Here is a 19294-nt window from a genome sequence, read left to right on the forward strand (position 1 = left end):
GGGCTGATGTGTTCCTCTGTGCATAAACAGGGTGCTTCAGTCAAAAGAGACACATCTGTGTTCCATTAAACAAACATAAAGCATATCCAAACTATTATATCCTTATAATAGTAGGACATCTAAATCAACTTATCTTGTAAATCATCACAAAACAAAACAGAACATGTCCTTATTGTTGCTCATGGTAAAAGTGGCTTCGTATTTCTCCATTCAGCCGTATCTGTAACCATCCAAAAGGAAAACCGAACAGAAAATCCATTTCTATAGGCAGGTTAATATCAATATTCTTCTGTCGTCCCTTCTCTTCTGGCATTTAGTCATGCTCTTCTTTCACATGGCCTCGCATGTGGTCTTCTCCTTCCACCATCTTCTCATCTTGATCGCTCTTTCTTTCTCTGTCAGCTTTAGCTGTCTCTGACCTATTTCACTCATGAGGTTTTAATAACTTAACCTGATTACCGCTGGAGTCAACACCCAATCCAGAGCCGGGTGTTCACAGCACAGCTACCAACCATGTGACACAGCTCTGTCCCAGGGCAAATGTTCACAAGAGGACACGAAAACACACATAAAACACTTAGGACATCAAACCAATGCAAATCCCCCTCTGTTTTCTCTCAATTACAAACCCCAGCTAAATGAGCTGACTGGCAACAAAATACGGTTAAGTCCAGTCGTGCATCTGGTTGGCCATCTGTGCACCCTTTCGCTCTCTTTCACCTCATTAAGGGCTGCAGTATTAGAGACAAACAGAGACATTTCCACAAAGAGATTACACACTGGAAATCATCCATTTCTGGCTGTGAGCTTCCATTACGCTACGATGGAAATAAGAGGCGAGGACGTGACGTGCACTACCATATCAGCGAAGAAGGTTTTAAACTGCAATTAAAACCATTAGGAAGATAAAAGATCGAATGCAATGCATCATACAGGTTAAATTGGTCCCTTGGAAAATATTTATGTTTTGGTATAGCAGGGATAAGAACCATAAAGAAAACTTTTTTTTGGTTCAACAAACACATCCAGCAAACCAATCCATCTCAGTTTTGGATGATTTAAAGTATCGTCAGACAAAAACAAATATTAGAAACACCATCTCTACACCTTTCCATTCAATATATAAAATAAGTATTATCCAAACAGCGCTGATCCTTCCAGCTCATGCATGCTCACCCACTGACTACCGCTCAACACAATGCATCATGACGTAAGGGAAAGAAAAACAAGGGTCATCTCCTGTAGCCATTCTGAGGGGGTACGGAATGAGGACATGAATTCCGCTGAAATGTCCTACGAGTTCTAAACATTCCAGAGACGCCCTAGAACCAGCGGTGACATTATGTAGCAAGCTTCTGACAGTTCACATTAGCATTAGCATATAGCATCGCTCAACCAAGCCTGCAGGCAAAGTCAAATAAGTCCACTTCAGTGCTCATGAAAGGGCAGAAATGAAGTGAATGAGTTACAGAGGGTGGTGTAGGGGAGGATATTATGAAACAGAAAAAAAAGTCAACTGAAAACAAATGTCTGTGTAAAAAAGGTGTAAAGTAAAGTGCAAAAATGCCATTCTCACATATTTGATTCTTATAAATTGCATAATGGAGTCGAACTACACTGTTACAACAAAAATATGCTGAAACACAATGTAACACATGAGCAGTCTGAGGATGTACAGTATGTAGGATGCAAATGCCAGTCATTGACTTCACAATGTCTCATTACTGAAATAATCTCTCACATTGATCCATCCAAGCGAACTTTTCCATGATGCTTACTGGATGGGAAACTCATCACAGCTGGTGTCCAAGTCAATAGGATGTCAGAAATCTCTATGGTCGTGCCACCTAATACACTCACTGCTAAAACTAATCATGACATTACAAGCTGATCTGCTTTATGGACATGCAAAACATACGTTTAATGCACAGCAAGCAATTTTACTGAGGAAAAGATGCTACGCTAAGGATTTATTAGGAGTTGAAATTTGTGTCAGTACAGTCTGTCAATATTAAACAGATCTCAACAAATCAATATGGCCCATGTGCTATACTCATCACATGTTTTGGATGTTGTGGGTAACTGGCAGCAAAGGGGAACCTGATTCAGTTCTGAAGTAATATAATGACAAGGTGACTCACCGTATTGCGAGCAGCTCATGGCCTGATTTGTCATCTGGGACTTCAGAGTGATCCCCTGTAATGTGATCAAGTAATTAACTGCATTGTTTTTTGAGAGATGTATGTTGGTAAGTATGCATGTTTCACTCACGGCCGCTGATTTTGGTGCTGACTCTCTGAGCGAGTGAGATGCTCTGAGAGAGCTGGTCTCTGAAGCTCTGTCCCATGTAGTAATCGATGTCATTGGAGCGCAGCAGCTCTTCGAAGGTCTTGGTGGTGTCTCCCAGGTGCTGGGTCAGAATGTGGCACACTCCACGGCCCTCCCGCATCCTCTGACGCAGGTGAGACAGTTCACGGGCCTGAGCCTGGATCAGCGTGTCAAACTTACTGCAGGGAGAATGGTGAAAATAGCATTTATTCACCAGTATTACTTACAGTGAATATACATTATTGAATACATAATAGAATGAATAATGTTAATTAATTACAATTAACCACATTACATTTACAGATTATTTTTCCTGATCTTTGAGAAATCTGTAGTATATTTTCAATATATTTAAGTGTATTTTAAATATCTGTAAGATAATATTTGTAATATTTAAATGTAATATTTAAAACCTTTTTTAAAGAATTAACTAATTAGTAACATATATTTATACCAATATATTAATATATATTCATATAACATATTCTTTCAAATATATACATATATAAAACATAAACATCATATAAACAATATTAAATTAATTACTGACTAAACATGATGAATTGCTATTACTCATGCATTTATTTAAATTAAATTTAATGTAATTGTAATCTTAGAATGCATTTAAAAAAAAGCAAAATTCCTGTAAAGAAAAAGAGAGACAGAGATATGTAGATATAGTAAAAAAAAAGACAGACAGACATATATATATATATATATAGATAGATAGATAGATAGATTGATTAAGGTTAATTAAGGTTTTTATGGTACTGTTTTCCTGCAAGAATATAAATGTACTCACCCTGGCCAGTTCACAGCTTTGCCATCTTCTGCATGACCTTTGCCCTTCCTGAGCTGCTCCTCCAGTGATGTCACACGAGAGACGAGCTCCTGCAGCTCTCGGTCTTGCTTTGGCTGGCGGGGAAGAGACCCAAAGCCGTCAGACGACTGCCAGCCTTCGTCCTCCTCAGCTGTGCTCTGTGCCTCAGAGTGATCCAAGCCCCAGTTGACCTTACGAGTAGTGCTGACTGGAGTGTGAGCACACTTTTGGGCCTGCAAGCTACGGATCAGAGCCTGAGACTGGGAGAGCTGACCACGCAGGTCCTCTACCAGCTGCTGCAGGTACGTCACGTCATGTTCAGTCTTCCCAGAGTTCAGTGAGCTGGACCCAGCCCACCACTGAGAGCCTCCATCACGATATGTAAGAGATGTGCACAGCTCCAGATCATCAAACTCTGCAGCAGAGCAAGACACACAAATGTTATTTACAAGAAGTTGTGATGTTTTGATGCAGTGTTTAGAAAGTTAAATTAGGCACCACAATTTTAAGACATGAGCTCCACCTGGTGGTAACACCAAATGAGATTACCTGGGCTGCTGGTGTCTTCTCTCTCTGCCTCGTTCTCACTTCGGCCACACGTCTCATAGCCCAGATCCTGGATGTCCACCTGGACCTGCTTATTGTCCTGCTGTACTGATGTTTCCGCTAAACGAAAGACCAGAAACATTGGTGCTTTAGGAACAGAAACTTTTTATTCATGCTTGCGAGTCAGTGCTAATACACATACACACACACAACAAAATGTATTTGAAAACTGTCTTTGTTTTAAAAACCTCTCCTGAAATAACTAAATATAGCTGAATGTACTATTGTGATAATTCTGTTTATTTTACATACATTTGTTACAGAGAGAGAGAGAGTTGTTGCAATTTTAAAAAGATCTAAGTTTAAGTAACATTTGGATTTGTGGTATTATATGTGTTAGTTGTAAACAAGTATTTCTTTCAGTGGTTTCATAGAGGAGATCACGTGTTTACTCACTGAGGAGTTCTCTGTAGTCTTTAAGCTGTTCGGCCTGGGCTTGAACTGTGGCCTCGGACACCATGAGTCTCTCTTGAAGCTCTTTGGTCTCCTGCTGGACCTGCTCAAGGTCAGACTTCAGTCGCACTGTCTGGTCACACACCGCCTGCCTTTCATTAGGCTATAACACAAACATGATTTAAGGTTTGCAGTAAAAACCCATGGATGCTATTTACTATCACATGTAAAGCAAACTCACCTCTGTGCCAACTTCATCCACCAGCTGTCCATCGCACCTATCTGAAGTGCTCCTCTGTCCATCGCTCTGAGGCTTTCTTCCTGTCACCATAATCTTGAGCTCTTCATTTTGAGAGCATAGAGTAAAGAAAGCTTTCCTGTTTTTGGAGTACACACACATAAAAATAAGAATTTCACACTTTTAACATTTCTTATTTGAAAAATAGCCTTTTGTAACTTTGTTGCATATTGATAACTTTACCTCATTTGAGAGAGAGAGGAAAAACCAGCCTTTTCCAACTGGGACTTGAGCTCCATCAGTTCTCTCTCGACTGCCCTCTTCTGCTCCACCAGAAGCTTGACCTCCGCCAGCCCTGGACCCTCAGCTACTGCATCCTGGCAGCCCCTAAGACCTCTGTGCTGATCACAGCTCTATAAAATGGAAATAAAGTATACAGTCTACTTTGTAACATATAAAATTATACTTTTTATATGGATTAACCTACATCTGATGTCTTAAAGAAAACCACTTTTAGATATTTTTCGAGGATCTGCACTTGCTACATCTTCTTAATGAGTTGTAGTTTATTGACAATCACGATGATGCTTTTAGAAAACAATGATTTTACCTAGAATTTTGATATTGTAAACTTCAGATGGATGTTTATTGTTAAAACTGTCAACTAAAACTACAGAGAAATAAAATAACATAAAAAATAAAATCTGAAAAACAAAAAATAAATAAGAAATGTTATTGAAACTAAATGTAACTGAAATAAGTTTAGGCTGAAATAATAAAATACTTACTGAAACTTAAAATCAAATTTGAAATAAAACAAACTATTTAGTTAAAGACATAGAAAGATGTTTAGTTATGGAAATGTTTTTTTTTAAACCAATAAAAATGACAAATGCAAAACATGAAGCTAAAATAGATTTAAAAAATAAACATTAAAAATTAAATCAAATAAAAATAAAAACATAAAAATAAACGCTAATTCAAAATAATAATACAAACATTTATTTGAATTAGTTTGTTTGCATTGTGTTATTTTATGCTTTTGTACAGTATGTTTTAAAAAAAATGTATATTGACTTACACATGTTTTATTTTTTTCTCTCACTTCATAAGATTATACACTGAATTACCATTGTTTAAATGAACCAATATTATTGCATAGTATTAGTCAGCATGGTTGTAGAACTGAATAGGTTTTTAGATTTGGGTTATTTTCTTTTCAGTATACTATATAGTTAGCTAAATCTTTGAACCTCAATATAAAATCTAAATATGTTTCAAACGTGCTGTATATACATATTATACCTTTAGACATAAACCTACATATACAAAATATATTTCTAACTATGACCAAATAAATGCAGTACCATTATGCTTTAAGCATGTTGTCATACCTGCACGATGAGCAAAGCCTGAGCAGTCAGTTTGGAGCGCTCCTCGTCTTCTGCACTGTCCGCAAACTCACTAATGCAGTCTTCATCATCCTCCTCTCCATCATCTGATGTAACACCTAGAGGAAAAAGTATTGCATTGTTAGCACTGAAATACACCCAAATGCATTCACACACTCACACAGACACTATGTTACTGTTGCACGTGTCACTATGGAGACTAGTGAACATAAAACTCTAATGAGGCTCAACTTACTGACAGTGGGCTTCTCTGAGTAACCGCAGCATATTCACAGACTATTCTACCATAAAATCAAACTAATCCAGGACCATACTGACTCTCTGTGACAAACTGATACTTCAGACCAGTATACACACAAAAAAATAAAAAATAAGCAGAAAGACAGGAAGAGCCAGAGAAAATAGATAAAATCCTCATTTCCTGAGTGGCAGCACGGCCCACTTCTGGATTCATTCCATTACTGTACAAGTTAACATGATTTGTAAAAGTTCCCCAAAAGCCTATTTTGGGTACTATATTGTAAATTCAGTGGTATATTATATATTCTGCAGGTTATATATATATATATATATATATAAAATAATAATTTAAAGAAAGTATAGATGTTATGGATAGGTAAAAATTGATAGCCTGAATGCACTGTAAGTCGCTTTGGATAAAAGCGTCTGCTTAATGCATACATTTTAATTTAATAAGTATACGACTAACGTCAAGCTAATTTCTCTGGATACTAGAAAGCGTTTGAGCTGTTTATAGCCATCAAGGTTCTACTTTCAATGAATATTAAAATATAAGCTTTATAAAAGGGAAGCTGCTAACATGCTATCAGATTATGAACTAATGCTTAGTGTGCGCTGCATTTACAATACTAATGAACAGTATAATGTGACAATTTCATGACACAGATTTAATTCGAATCGGCGACCGGCTTCTGTTCAGATCCGAGAACCTTGAGTGATTTACAGTATTATTCTGGATTGTGTGTCACAGGACAACACTGAGCAATGATCTAATATGTATGTTGTGTAGTATCCAAAACAGCATCTCTAGAACTTTATGGATCATAAACGGATACTAATAAAATGTGTTTGGTTAGGTTTAATGTGCAGCATTTAAACTTGGGCATTAATTGTGCTTGTGACTTTAGGAAATGGGAAAGAATGGAAAGAGAAGAGAAAGATATAGAAGAGAAAAGATCAGCCCAAAGGCCCAAAATGTCCCAGTATATATAAACACATTTTCACCACAACACCCCAACGTTTTTTTTCTTTTGATTCAGTATATTTCATTAAATAATTTACTGAGAGTCAAAATGATCATGGTACAAACAAAAAAAAAAAAATATGCACAACACATATATTATTTAAATATCCATAATCACATCAGTTAGGCAGTAACGTGGTATATTCAGCTCAATGCTAAGTGCAAATGACATGCTACAAACATCAGTTATTTTGCATGCAGACATACTTATGTTAACATATATTAAATATATGCTCTAAACCTACTCAATAAATCATTCTAAAACAACACAGCAGCAGTTAAATACAATAAAACTCATTCTGTAGTATTACAGTGCATTTTTCTTACAGGTTTCTACGGTAAACACAGTGACGCGAGACTCAATTTTGGTAGCCCTCAAATGTATATATTAAGGTTTTTGATTATTTCTGCTTTAAATTAATAAATTAAATGAAATAGATGGAACATTAGAAAATAAAAGAGCTCAAATACAAACGATTGCACACTGCTGAAAATAAAATAGGACATTAAAAAAAAGTCATGCACACGTGTAAGATGAAATATAAGTACACATAATGTTGTTAGAATTCATTACAATAGTATCTACAAGAATCTAGTGGCTTCAAATAAATAAAAATGCACAAATCTTTAGTTGTTACTTTTTAAAATTTTGTTAAGCTCAGCACATGCCTATCTAGTAGTTATAATTGCGATGCAATGCACAAGGCATCATTTGTCCTCTGCAGCCCGGGAGGCCACATTACAGACCAAACTGCAGCTTGTCCCCACCTCCAAAATCAGCATGGGATTTAGCCTCCTGTCCTGTTTCCATGGACACCAGAGGATCCAAAACAGCCTGCTTAAAAAATAATAATCATACAGTATATGTATAAACAACTGAAATCGTACAGCACCAAACAAGTCATGTAGTTTAATGCGGATTCAATTTGTTTCGTTTAAACTTAGCCTTATTTTGTTGATATGCTTACCTTGTGATTAATGCAGGGGGGGTCCTGATGTTCCACCTTCTCTCTCAGCATCTGCAGCTCTTGGGTCAGTCGCTCTACCAACGGTAAATCTGACGGATCCACCAACTGCATCTGCAAGTCCTGAATAAATCAAGTCAATAAATGGCCACTCCGACAGAAACATAACATTTTCAAATTTAAAGGCTAAACACAAACCTTGATGATTTCCTCTTTGATGCTCATAGTCCTGCTCAAAGCTTCTATATCTGAAGCCTGAGTCTTGAGTTGGTCTTGGTGGGAAGCCAGGGTGGCGTGCATGGTGGTAAGCCGGTTCTGGGCCTCTCGTTCTCTGCGGAGAGTCAGTCGGAGCTCATCCTGAAGAGTCTGTGTGTCTGCTTCAGTCAACTGTGGGTTGGCTGACCCAAGTTGCCTACGCAGCTCCTGCAATCGAGCGGTCTGCTCAGCCATCACCTGACCCACACGCCCTGCAGAATCCTGGGAGATTGAGTGGGATGTTAAAAAGTGACTTAAAGCTCAGGAGGTACATTAGATTGTGTTCCGATGCATGTCAGTGGTTGAGAGTCACCTTGATGTACTGCTCTCTTGCACTGATAGTGTTAAGCAGGTCTTGGACCTGTGAGTGATGCTCTTGAGTCAGTCTGCTGCGGTCCGACAGCAGCTCCTGGAACAAACGCTCTTTGAGCTGAAGCCGAGATTTGAGCTCCTCAGCCACCTCACCAGGCCCGACTGACACCTTACTGAGAAGAACCGCAGTCATCTCCTGCAGAGAGATGCATGTTGGATGGAATGAAGTTAAAGAGTTCAAAAGAACACTCATGTGCATTATATCTGAAGTGTGCGTTCACCTCTGCCTCTTTGGTGCGTGTGTGTAGCGACATCTGCAGCTGGCTGATCAAAGTGTCTCTTTCTCTCAGGCTGCGTATGTGTGACTCTTCTCTCTCACGCTGAACGCCCTGAGCACTGCGCCAGGCCTCACACACCTGCTCCAGCTCTAAACTTTTACCACGCAGCAACAACTCCAGACTCTGCACAGATAAGCACATGAATATAGTTTGACGTGGAAGGTATGTATTGCTGATATTCATACGTTTTGCAGTATCATCAATACCGTGATGGTTTCCTCGTTGTTGGACAGCACACATCGAAGTTGCTCCAGGTCTCTTTCTTTCTCTCTCAGCAGCAGCTGCAGTTTATGCACCTCATCTTCCTTCTGTTCCATGCATGTGAACTTATCGTCTATCGCTCTCTAAAACAGGTAAGGCAAACTTTACTGATATAGCACATTTCATATACAACAGCAGTTCTAAGAAAATAAAAATGATGATATACACTACCATTCAAAAGACTGGGTCTTTTTCGAAAGAAACAAATACTTGAAATTAATTAATTTAAGCTAGGAAGCATTAAACTAATCAAATTAGTTTAATATTTTTATTTCAAATAAATGCTGAAAATATATAAATACTGAAAAAAATATATCATGGATCCACAAAAGTATTAAGCAGTACGTTTTTCAACACTAATTATAAGAACTAGCATATTAAAGTGATTTCTGAAGAATCATGTGAGCTTCAAGACACAATAATTCAGCTGTCATCACAGAAATAAAATTAAAATACACAGTCGTAACTCTTAATATTTCTCAATAATACTGTATTTGTAAAGAAATAAATGCATGAGTATAAAAGAAAACATTATAAATCTAACCAACCCTAAACTTTGTAGTGTATAAAAAGCTATTTAAAAACAGTTAAATAGGTCAAAAAGCTTGTAGATGTGTGTTTATGTACCTCCAGTGCTCTATCTCTTTCCTGAATGCGTTGTTTGAGCTTGTGGATGAGGTTGTCTCTATTCCCGACAGGCTCTTTCTGAGCGTCCACCAGCTCAGTGTAGTCCTGCTCAAACAGAAGAGTACATCGTATTAGAAATTAACATACTTACAGAAAGTCTATCAGTACTAATACTAAGTCTAATAATCAAAATGTCCTTTGCATGTCGTACTTCTATCAGACGTTCTTTATGCTTTAGTGAGGTCTTCAGTTCTCGGATGGTCCTCTCTCTTTCCTCGACCTCTTTCTCTCGTTGTCTCCATTCGTCTCTCCATTTCTCCTCCATCTGTTGTACCTCAAGGCGAACCTTCTCTAAAGCAGCCTGTAGATCCTGGTTGTGTCTTTCTCCCTCTTGGTGCTGTTGCAGGGCTCTCTGCAGGTCAGCCTGCAGGCGCTGGTTTGCACGAGCCAGGTCTTCTTCTCGCCTCTGGCCCTGCTGCTGTGCCCTTTGAAGGCCCTGCAGCTCCAGCTGGGATGAGAACAAAGAGCCCTGGACGTCCAACAAATCAGCCTGCAGACGACTCGGAGCCACTCCAGACACCTGCACCAGCCAGCCGTTGGGAGAAATAACCAGCTATAGTCACTAAAATCTTTTAGCATCGCATTTAACAGAACTTGACAATAAATAGTAAACTCGGAGGAGTGTGATCTTTCAATTTTAGGAGGATTCCCACCTGCTGCTGAAGCTGGTAATCATTGTTCTGTTGCTTCAGGGAGCGCAGAAGTTCCTTCTGTTCTTCAATAAGCAGGTGGAGATCAGTAATCTAGCATGAAAATATATGATTTTTCATTACTACATTCTGAATGTCAGCTATAAAAAATTAGTCATCAATTAAGGACTGCAAATGGATTTAATTACACACTAATGAAATAATCTATCAACGGGTGTTTGAGATGTTTATATAACAAAATTAAGCAAAAAGTACTTACGTTATGTAAAAGTTTTGTCATTTTTTATCAAGTCATCAGCTTTTTAACATTTTTTTTTTACTATTTATACTAACAACCCAACAGCCAAACTGTGTGGGAGGAAAGCCTGATATTCAAGTGAGCGCTTTGATCTTTCAGGGCAGACATACCTCACAGTCTTTAGTGTTGAGTGAGTCACTCAAGGTCTGTATTGTTCTCTCCTGACCGCATGCTGCTTCCCTGAGAGAGCGTAGTTCACCTTCCATGTCCCCGAACCTCTGTTGTAACTTCTATTCAGACACACAAACAAAGAAGCTCAGCACAATGACGGTTTATGATTCTCATTCCTGCTGAGACATAACAACACCCTAGCAACAACAGTACATCATAGTAACTTGCCAGTCAAATGACTGTCGGTTGCCTGGTGAAACATCACATTTGACGTCAGTACCTTATTACTGGCCTCGCTCTCTCGGATCTTGGTCTGGAGAGACTGGACCTGCTGTTGGGCCTTCTGCAGCTCGCTCACACACTGACCCGCTGCGTTCTCATACTCTGCCAGCTGACACTGCTGCTCCTCAATCAACCTCTGAAACAGACAGGTCATAGAAACAAGTAGTTAAAACACTAGGATTACAGCTACTTGTTATAGAGACAGAGAAATGTATTAAAATGTGATTTGATTTGAAATGCAAGTCGTCTTTTCTGCTAATGCAACCCTGATCAACAGTCAATGAAAAAACAAGCCTTCATTATTTCCTACTCGGTATTCATGTTATATAAATTAAATACTCTGCAAATTCTGTTTCATGTTTTCAGGATCAATAAATACTTTGCATAGAATCTAAGTCGGCCACTAAAGAAGTATAATTGTGAGTGAGAGGACACATGCAGTGCTGAACAAACACTTATGACCATTGCCTGCCTCTACAACTTCCTCAGGAAGTCCTATTTTTCCATCGCGGCATGCCATTCACTTCCTTGTTTTTCATTTTCACTTACATTATTTCTCTCTCTATTTACTGACATGCGTTCTTATAATAATAAATATGAATGAGTCTCTATAATAAACAGAGACTTTATAGTGCAGAAATATAAAAGTTAGTCTAGCACAATAGTAGCAGAGCAATTAATTAAAGGATAATGTTTCTGAGCCCTGTCTATGGTAGCATACAGTGATTACTGCTGACTGTGAAAACTAAATATCAGATTACTCATGTTGCTTTATCTATCCACACATGGACTGACACAATTGGTGATTACCTATTAATGGATTAAATTAAAAACATTATATTGCCAAAAATATCATATATCATTCATTCTGTTTTTAAACATATATACAATACTGTTCAAAAAAGGGTGGAAAGATGTTTTATTGTATTTTTAAAGAAATCTTTTAAGCTTACCAGTGCATTTATTTGATCAGAATTACTGGAAGTATTTATTTATATTATTTTTATTTTATTTTACAATTTAATATAACGGTTTTATACTTTAATATACAATTTATTCCTGTGTTTAATTTTTTAGCAGCCAATCAATGGTGAATTTTATTAACTCCAGATCCTTTAGAACTCATTCTAATATGCAGATTTGGAATTCAAGCGAAAAATATTAGTTGCCTGCTTAATGTTTGTTTAAACAGTGCATTAAAAAAATTGTTTTTACAGAATTATTTTGCAAATAGAAATGTCAAAATAACAGCATTTATTTGAAACTGAAATTTTAATTATTTTGCAACATTTTAAATATTTTACTATTACTTTTAATCAACTCAATTCACCCCTGCTGAAAAAAAAGTATAAAAAAAAAAATCTTGTAAATATAGAGCCAATGTGTATTCATCAGAGGAGTGAGAATACATTGATCTCTTTAGAAGTAGCCCGTGGCAGGAAGCACTGTTGCTCACAACAACAGTTGCTAGGAAAGAATTGCTAAGAATATGATTGGTAACCTAGTAATCAAAAGCAATCAGAGAGCTGGAGAGCTCTGGGAGGAAAAAAGGCCTGAGGGAGTTCTTCACCTACTCATCTAGTTTATGCTCTATAAATTCATCTTTCCTGTTTCTTAATATACTATGTACAGACAGTCCACAAAAGATCCTTTTCAAACAACCCTTATAAATTTATCCTTTTCTTCATTCAGATGGTTTTATGAGAATCCTTCGGTCTTCCTGTGTACCTTCTGAAGGCCCGATGGCTTGCACTGCACATACTCATCTAACCACAGGTCTTCCATTTCTGCCAACTCAAGCTGAAGCTCCTGCTGGATGCTGGAAGGAGAAATGGGACACTCTATCCCAATGGGAGGCACCTGTAGCAGAGGGTAAGGACTCTCCACAGCTGTAGCATTAGGTTTGAGGAGCACAGGAATACGACTACCTCTGTGACTCTGGAGAGGGTGATATTCAAAGCTTTTAAGCAAGCCAAGAGCCAAATCAAGTCCACACACAGAACCAGGCCTCTTGATAGCAGATCGTTCCTCTTCAGACTCTCCCTGCAAGGTTTTAGGATGAACTTTTGCATAAGACTCTTGGGTGACATCTACAGCGGTGTCCAAAGACTCCACAGAGGAGGCAGGACTCACGCCGACTGGCTCTGGATCACTGGGGCGGTTCTCGACAGGTTCAGGTTCTGGTGGAGGAGCGGATAGGACGGTTTCCTCAGCGCTGTCCAGAACACCACTCGAGTACCGTGTGGAGGGCCCACAGGACGTGCTCCGACCCACTTTCCTGGGAACCTTGCAGACAGCCTCATAATCTGAATCTGCCACTCGCAGTGCAGCGCACCCTTTGCACTTCCTGGGACGGGGACCTGAAGTGGCATCCACTGCAGCATGGCATTGATGGTGAACAGAGCATTGGTGGTCTTGAACCTGCTCTTGAGCGCCTTGCTCAGCCCAGGACTCATAGATAGAGTATGTCAGATCGTCCTGCAGTAGAGCACTGTATTCAGATTCAGCCAACCTGGAGAAGTCAACTACAGACGAGTCCGCAGCACCGCTATCCAGTCCAAAATCATCAGCGTTGTTTTTGCGGTACAGTCCACCAATGCACTGTCTGAGCCTGTCTTTCTCCAACAAGAGCTTCTGCATCCGTTCAATGGACAAGGCCTCCACCCTGGCGATCACAGTGTCGAAGCGGTACATTCGGTCCAGCATGAAGGCGCACTTGCTGCAGGCGAACTCTCCCCTGCCGTCTCGGGTCATTTCCCTGCCCAATGCATAGGACAGCAGCACCTGCAGACTCAGCTTGGCCGTTGGGTGGAAGATCCATCGCCGCTGGTTACCATACAGCTCCCTTGCACAGATGCGACACACGTCCTTCATCTTCGAGTCCAACATTACAAATCTTCAATTAATTAAATTTTTTTTTTAAAGCAGTTTGTGGCAAGAGCGAAAGTGAAAATTGCATGGCATTTACAGTTCCTAAATTTCAGTTCTTCTCCAGTGCCAGCAATGGAAAACAAGACATTTAAAAAAATTAACAATTTCAAAATATAACAGCAATATAATATTATTTTTTGATTATATGACACTTTTAATTAATTCCAGTCAATCCACTAAGTCTTAAAGCTGTACTGTTTTATATCCTTTTATGTGTGGCCTTCAGATTGTTCTTTAAAAGGATATATCGCTGGGAATAAATGTCGATTTTGATTTCAATGTTGAGATGCTCGTCAGCGGAAATAAAGATGCGTGTTTTGTCCTTCACTCTCGCGCTCCAGATCATGTTTCATTCGCTCTTCTGTAAAGACGCCGACATGACAGGACATCATTTAAATCAATCCCACCGCCCGACTGTCCTTTTTATATAACCACCGCTACCCGAAATGAAGACGAAAATAATATCATATTCCGTCCCCGATCGGCCACACTAGAGACTGCCAGTATTTAGTGTAACCGGGTCTCACAATGTAAAGACAGTGGAGCAGCAAACGATGTGGCAAGTGTGAGGCAGGAAAAATGGCTCGTACTATTTTCTGGACAAAGAGGGGTGTCCTAAACATTCGTTTCAACAATACATCTTACTTATTTAAAACGTTATAACCGTTACTAACTTAATTACACGCACTTATATTTAAACCGCCTTATAGATTCGCGTTTTATCGTCCACTGTTTGTCAACAGTGTTTTTGTAAATTCTTCGATCACCCCTCGATGTACGCAGTGGTATCGGTATCAGATAGAGAACAAGCCAAGCAAAGGATGACACTGCTTTACATATTTATTTCCATTTCCAACAAAGAAATGCAACTGGGAAAGTGATTTGTTTCGGACGTACATGGATCCATCATGACAATTTATATAGGGGATGTAATCATATTCAATATTGGGGGAGCTACTGAAAGAGCTATTCTATTGATTATAGAAAGATAAAACTGAATGTTTTATGGTGACATTTGCACATTTTGGCAGTTGTGTGGCGTCTCTGTGTGAATTTTTCATTCGAATGTCTTTAGAATGTATACAACGGAGACAGAACACCATAACAGCACTAAAACACAGACTGTCCTTAATCAAAAACATATTTATCCTAATCAAGCAAATGTAGCATTATCTCATTGTTTATGCCAAACAGTGATAGTGATGGCAAGGAGTTCCCGAGAGACAGTAAACTTAACGGAGTTTTCATTACTATACAGTGTGATGTAATTTAATGTTTATTTTTAAAACTAACCGCAAGTCAAACAAGAAAGTGAATACTGCATTCCTTTACTCACTTTGTTGTACGATTTTTTTTCTCCATGTTATGACAAAAATTATTTAAAAAGAGCAGAAATGAAAGTAAAATACACGAAAATAGTAGTAAAACAGGCTTGGATTAAGTTATTTAAAATACGAGGAAGGAACCAACTGGTACATTTTTAAATGTGAGTGCAGGCGTGCAGTTTCAGCCTGCTATGACTATAAACCGTCGCTAGATGTCGCTCTCAGCGCACTGGTAAAGTCATGTATTATATTAGGAATGTGCTAAACCTCCATGATATTTTTGTAGATTACATACAAATACTTTTTAAAAAACACTAACGTGAAAGAAAACATAAATAGAAGAAAAATCTTACTTGCATCTGCTCTGTATTGCATTTTCCATGATCCAGTTCTTTTCTAGTCTAAAAAAAGAGAAAATTATGTAGCCTGCTGCCTGACAAAATAAGCCATGTCATGTCACTGTTTAAAAATGCAAATTCAGAAAAAGATTACAGAAGGCATGTAGTAGATTGTGTCTGCAAAGTGTTGATCATATTGATAATTTAGAGGCCTTAGACATTTGCGTATCAAATGCGATTGAGCAGGCTTTGCAGGGTTAAACAATTTCCTTTGAATTTGTCAATTCCCATGTTTTGGTCAATTTCAGTTCATTGTTTATACAGTGTTAAACAAGTTTATCTACACACAGGCTTTAACAATTTTATACGTCTCAGTTTGCATATGAATCTAAGGCAAAGTTAATATAAATCTCCCTGTGTATGTGATTTATACCCACACTGTAAATATACTAATCTGGGTGAAGTATTGAATCACTCCTGCATGTGCCATGGTGCCATGACCTATTTGCAATGGCATGACTGTGTGTGTATGTGTATATAAATACAGTCTGATATCTGAACCTATTTTCCCTTTAGGGGCTGAATAGGGGCCAGAGGCCAAAGTGACCTAGTTAGCTGCTGGCTTTTAACCACATTGAGGAATACAGTACAGCTGGATATTGCATGCACAATCACATTGATTTGAGTGTGTATTCTATTTGCCCAAAAGCATTACTGTGACACATTGGCTGCTGCAGAGGTGGGGTGACATTTAAAAAAATGTTGCTCAGTATCAAATCTATGTGTGCATTTTAACGTTTGAGATATTATACACGCTACCTGTGTGTGTTTCTCTCTCTGCTGGAGGGAAATGTTAAGGCTCTGCACTTGCTCTTCCAGTTGAGCTAGTTTTACAGAAAGGGCGTCCTTCTGTGCACTCAGATCGGCTGCCTCTTGCTCTCTCCTGCATACGGTTTCATTCAGTTCTTCTATCAGCCTAAACAGAAACAAAGAGGCATCAGATACTGTTTTTTATTTTTCATTCAGAAATCTCAGGATAACATTTAGTACACTTTCTGCACTGTTTACCTATCCTTCTTAGCCATCTCTTCATGTTGTGCCATGACAGACAAGATTTCATTCCCTCCATGCATTTCCATCATCATCCTCCTTTCTAGGGCCAAAAAGCGCTGGGACTCTGAATCTGCCAGGGAAGCCATTTTTTCTGCTTCACTTCTTGCCAGTTGAGCCTCCTGAAAACAAAAATGACATAAAACCGAATGCAATGAAATAAAATGCAAAACTGAAAAAAGAATTTGGTCTCTTTCAACAGAATTTGCTTCAAAACACATAAGAATAAGTAACCAAGAACAGCAAAAGCGTTTCAAATAGTTAATGCTGGAAATATGGATTTCATTGTAATGAGGTCAGTTTATTACGCATAAGAACACAATGTGCACCTCCTGCAGAAGCTGGATCTTGGTCTCCAGAATCTCTTGCATGTGTCCGATCTCCTGCTGCCGCTCCTCACATCGACGCTGCACCTCCACCTCATTCTGATTGGTCAGACTTTCTGCTGTGCTTCTGCGAAGTAACACAATGCAAACAAAGTAGCTTTAGTGAACAATTCGGAAAGAATGTGTCATAACAAATCCATCGATACAAATGAAAAAGGGCGATTTTGGTCTGAAAGCTCAGAGTTAACTTAAATTCTAAGTTAGTGAATTACTTCCATGATCAACTGAAATGTACACTATTGCATTTTTTAAACAAAACTGTAGAAGGCAAACAACACTGAATCTATAATAAGTCTTAGTGACATAGAAAGGAAGTGTGTTTGCACTGAAACAACTGACAATTATTTGATTTAAATTAAATGGAAAAGTGCATTTTGCACCTGATTAAACTGGCCTGTAATTGGTGGACACAGGAGTTTACAATGGAATTGTACAACACCTAAACTGGCACAAATGTTAAGTGAATTCACCACTAGAAAGTAACTGACTAGGATAATAATGATTCTTATAATTATTCTCACTATTTATTATCAGTATTTGTTCTGATTATTATTATTTGATATTATTTCATAATTTAAGATTATAATTATAATGTACATATATTTATAAATAATTATAAGAAATCTAATAGAAAAATTATAAAACAATCAAAAAAAATGTAAATCTAAAATTCTAGATAAAAAAAAAAACTGTACTTAAAAACAAAAAACAAACATGTTTTGGGTAGATTTATCTATGTCCTTCAGGAAAAAATTGAGTGATAGCGAATCGAGTGGTCCTGTTTGATTTAGTTAATCTTTGTCCCTAAGTACATACTTTTCAGACTCTGTAAAAGTGTTTCATTTAGTTTTTCAATCCTCCAAAGTGTATTAAAACAAAATAAGTGAGTCACAAAGGTGAGTCGTAACAGTCTTTGCTCATGTCTCCTCTGGGATATGTTTAGCAGGTCTTTGTGTGTGTGAAGGGTGTTGCTCTGACACTTCAAGTATTCTGGAGTGTCTATGAGAGCCTCTCACCCTAGAACGCTCTCAAGGACCTCGTAACGGCTTTTCCAGACTCCTTTGTTTCATTGCAACAGGGCTGTTTTTGAACGTGATGATGGCTGCGGCACTGACCCTGCTGTAATTGTTCAATCCAAAGCAAACGGCACCTCTGGGTTTTTTGACTGCACCGCGCCAGGACATCCATTACTGCAATGAGTGATCTGAACGATCGTCCCGATCAGCCACTACATCAGTTAGTGTTAGTAATCACAACCTACAGGCAAGTCATTTAACTTGGAAGGTGATATCATTCAGTTCTGCTTGTTTTTTTAGCCCTCAGAGAACTGAATGTTAGTCCTGAGACTCGGAACGATGGTTTAGAGGAAGGTATGAGGAGAAATTATGAGGGGAATTTTTGCTTGACGGTCAAGACTGAGACTCAGGTCACTGGCAGACAGATTGTGTGATGGAAATGACACATAGCAACCAGCCCTTCAACCGAACAATGATGTCACCTGAAGAATAACACAAAGGAAGGGGCTCTCATTTATAGGTAATCCCCCGAAGGCCCATGCATTCTACTGTAAATTTAAACATTACTGACACACTCCCACTGGACCGTACAATAAAAAAAGTCAAGCATGAATCTCAAAACCGCTAATTTGAGGACTGAGTTGCACATCGTGTGTTTTACTGAGAATTAATTACCTTTAGTTGCAAGTGTGTTTGTGTATAGTGAACACACTAACATTCAAAAGTTTGGGGTAATTGACAATTTTCAGTGAGAATGCATGAAGTGACATGACTTACAATGTTAGAAGAAATTTAAAATTCCACAAAAATAGTAAGCAAGAAGTTCCACATATTAAGTTTCTTGAGCATTAAATCGGCATATCAGAATGATATGTCAGCTCTGTAAACAGGAATAAATCATATTTTAAACTATTAAAATAAAAAATGATCCAAAGCTTTTGTAGTATGTATGTATGTATTTGTATCTA

The 19294-nt window shown here is 38.3% G+C and overlaps 1 protein-coding gene across 19 annotated transcripts in view; it reads right to left on the reverse strand.

Annotated features, from left to right (window-relative positions):
- The window catches only part of pde4dip (phosphodiesterase 4D interacting protein), a 59795-nt gene that overhangs the window by 10580 nt on the left and 29921 nt on the right, over window positions 1–19294 (reverse strand). For 7 of the 19 annotated variants that reach the window (XM_052585937.1, XM_052585933.1, XM_052585934.1 and 4 more), the window contains 23 exons: window positions 17254–17377; window positions 16883–17046; window positions 16634–16790; window positions 15830–15877; window positions 11219–11356; window positions 10938–11057; window positions 10533–10622; window positions 10031–10399; window positions 9820–9924; window positions 9138–9275; window positions 8875–9054; window positions 8595–8789; window positions 8225–8503; window positions 8030–8149; window positions 7830–7899; window positions 5780–5895; window positions 4629–4798; window positions 4389–4524; window positions 4151–4310; window positions 3698–3814; window positions 3131–3563; window positions 2272–2507; window positions 2142–2196 (listed from right to left, as the gene is read on the reverse strand). In XM_052585937.1, coding sequence (XP_052441897.1) covers window positions 2142–2196; window positions 2272–2507; window positions 3131–3563; window positions 3698–3814; window positions 4151–4310; window positions 4389–4524; window positions 4629–4798; window positions 5780–5895; window positions 7830–7899; window positions 8030–8149; window positions 8225–8503; window positions 8595–8789; window positions 8875–9054; window positions 9138–9275; window positions 9820–9924; window positions 10031–10399; window positions 10533–10622; window positions 10938–11057; window positions 11219–11356; window positions 15830–15877; window positions 16634–16790; window positions 16883–17046; window positions 17254–17377 — 3720 coding nt within the window. Of the gene's footprint in view, window positions 1–2141; window positions 2197–2271; window positions 2508–3130; window positions 3564–3697; window positions 3815–4150; window positions 4311–4388; window positions 4525–4628; window positions 4799–5779; window positions 5896–7829; window positions 7900–8029; window positions 8150–8224; window positions 8504–8594; window positions 8790–8874; window positions 9055–9137; window positions 9276–9819; window positions 9925–10030; window positions 10400–10532; window positions 10623–10937; window positions 11058–11218; window positions 11357–12948; window positions 14731–15829; window positions 15878–16633; window positions 16791–16882; window positions 17047–17253; window positions 17378–19294 lie in introns of those variants that run through there. The other 12 variants (XM_052585926.1, XM_052585928.1, XM_052585924.1 and 9 more) reach the window with 4 other exon arrangements.

Source organism: Carassius gibelio, chromosome B20, assembly GCF_023724105.1.
Source record: "Carassius gibelio isolate Cgi1373 ecotype wild population from Czech Republic chromosome B20, carGib1.2-hapl.c, whole genome shotgun sequence".
Lineage (NCBI taxonomy): Eukaryota > Metazoa > Chordata > Actinopteri > Cypriniformes > Cyprinidae > Carassius > Carassius gibelio.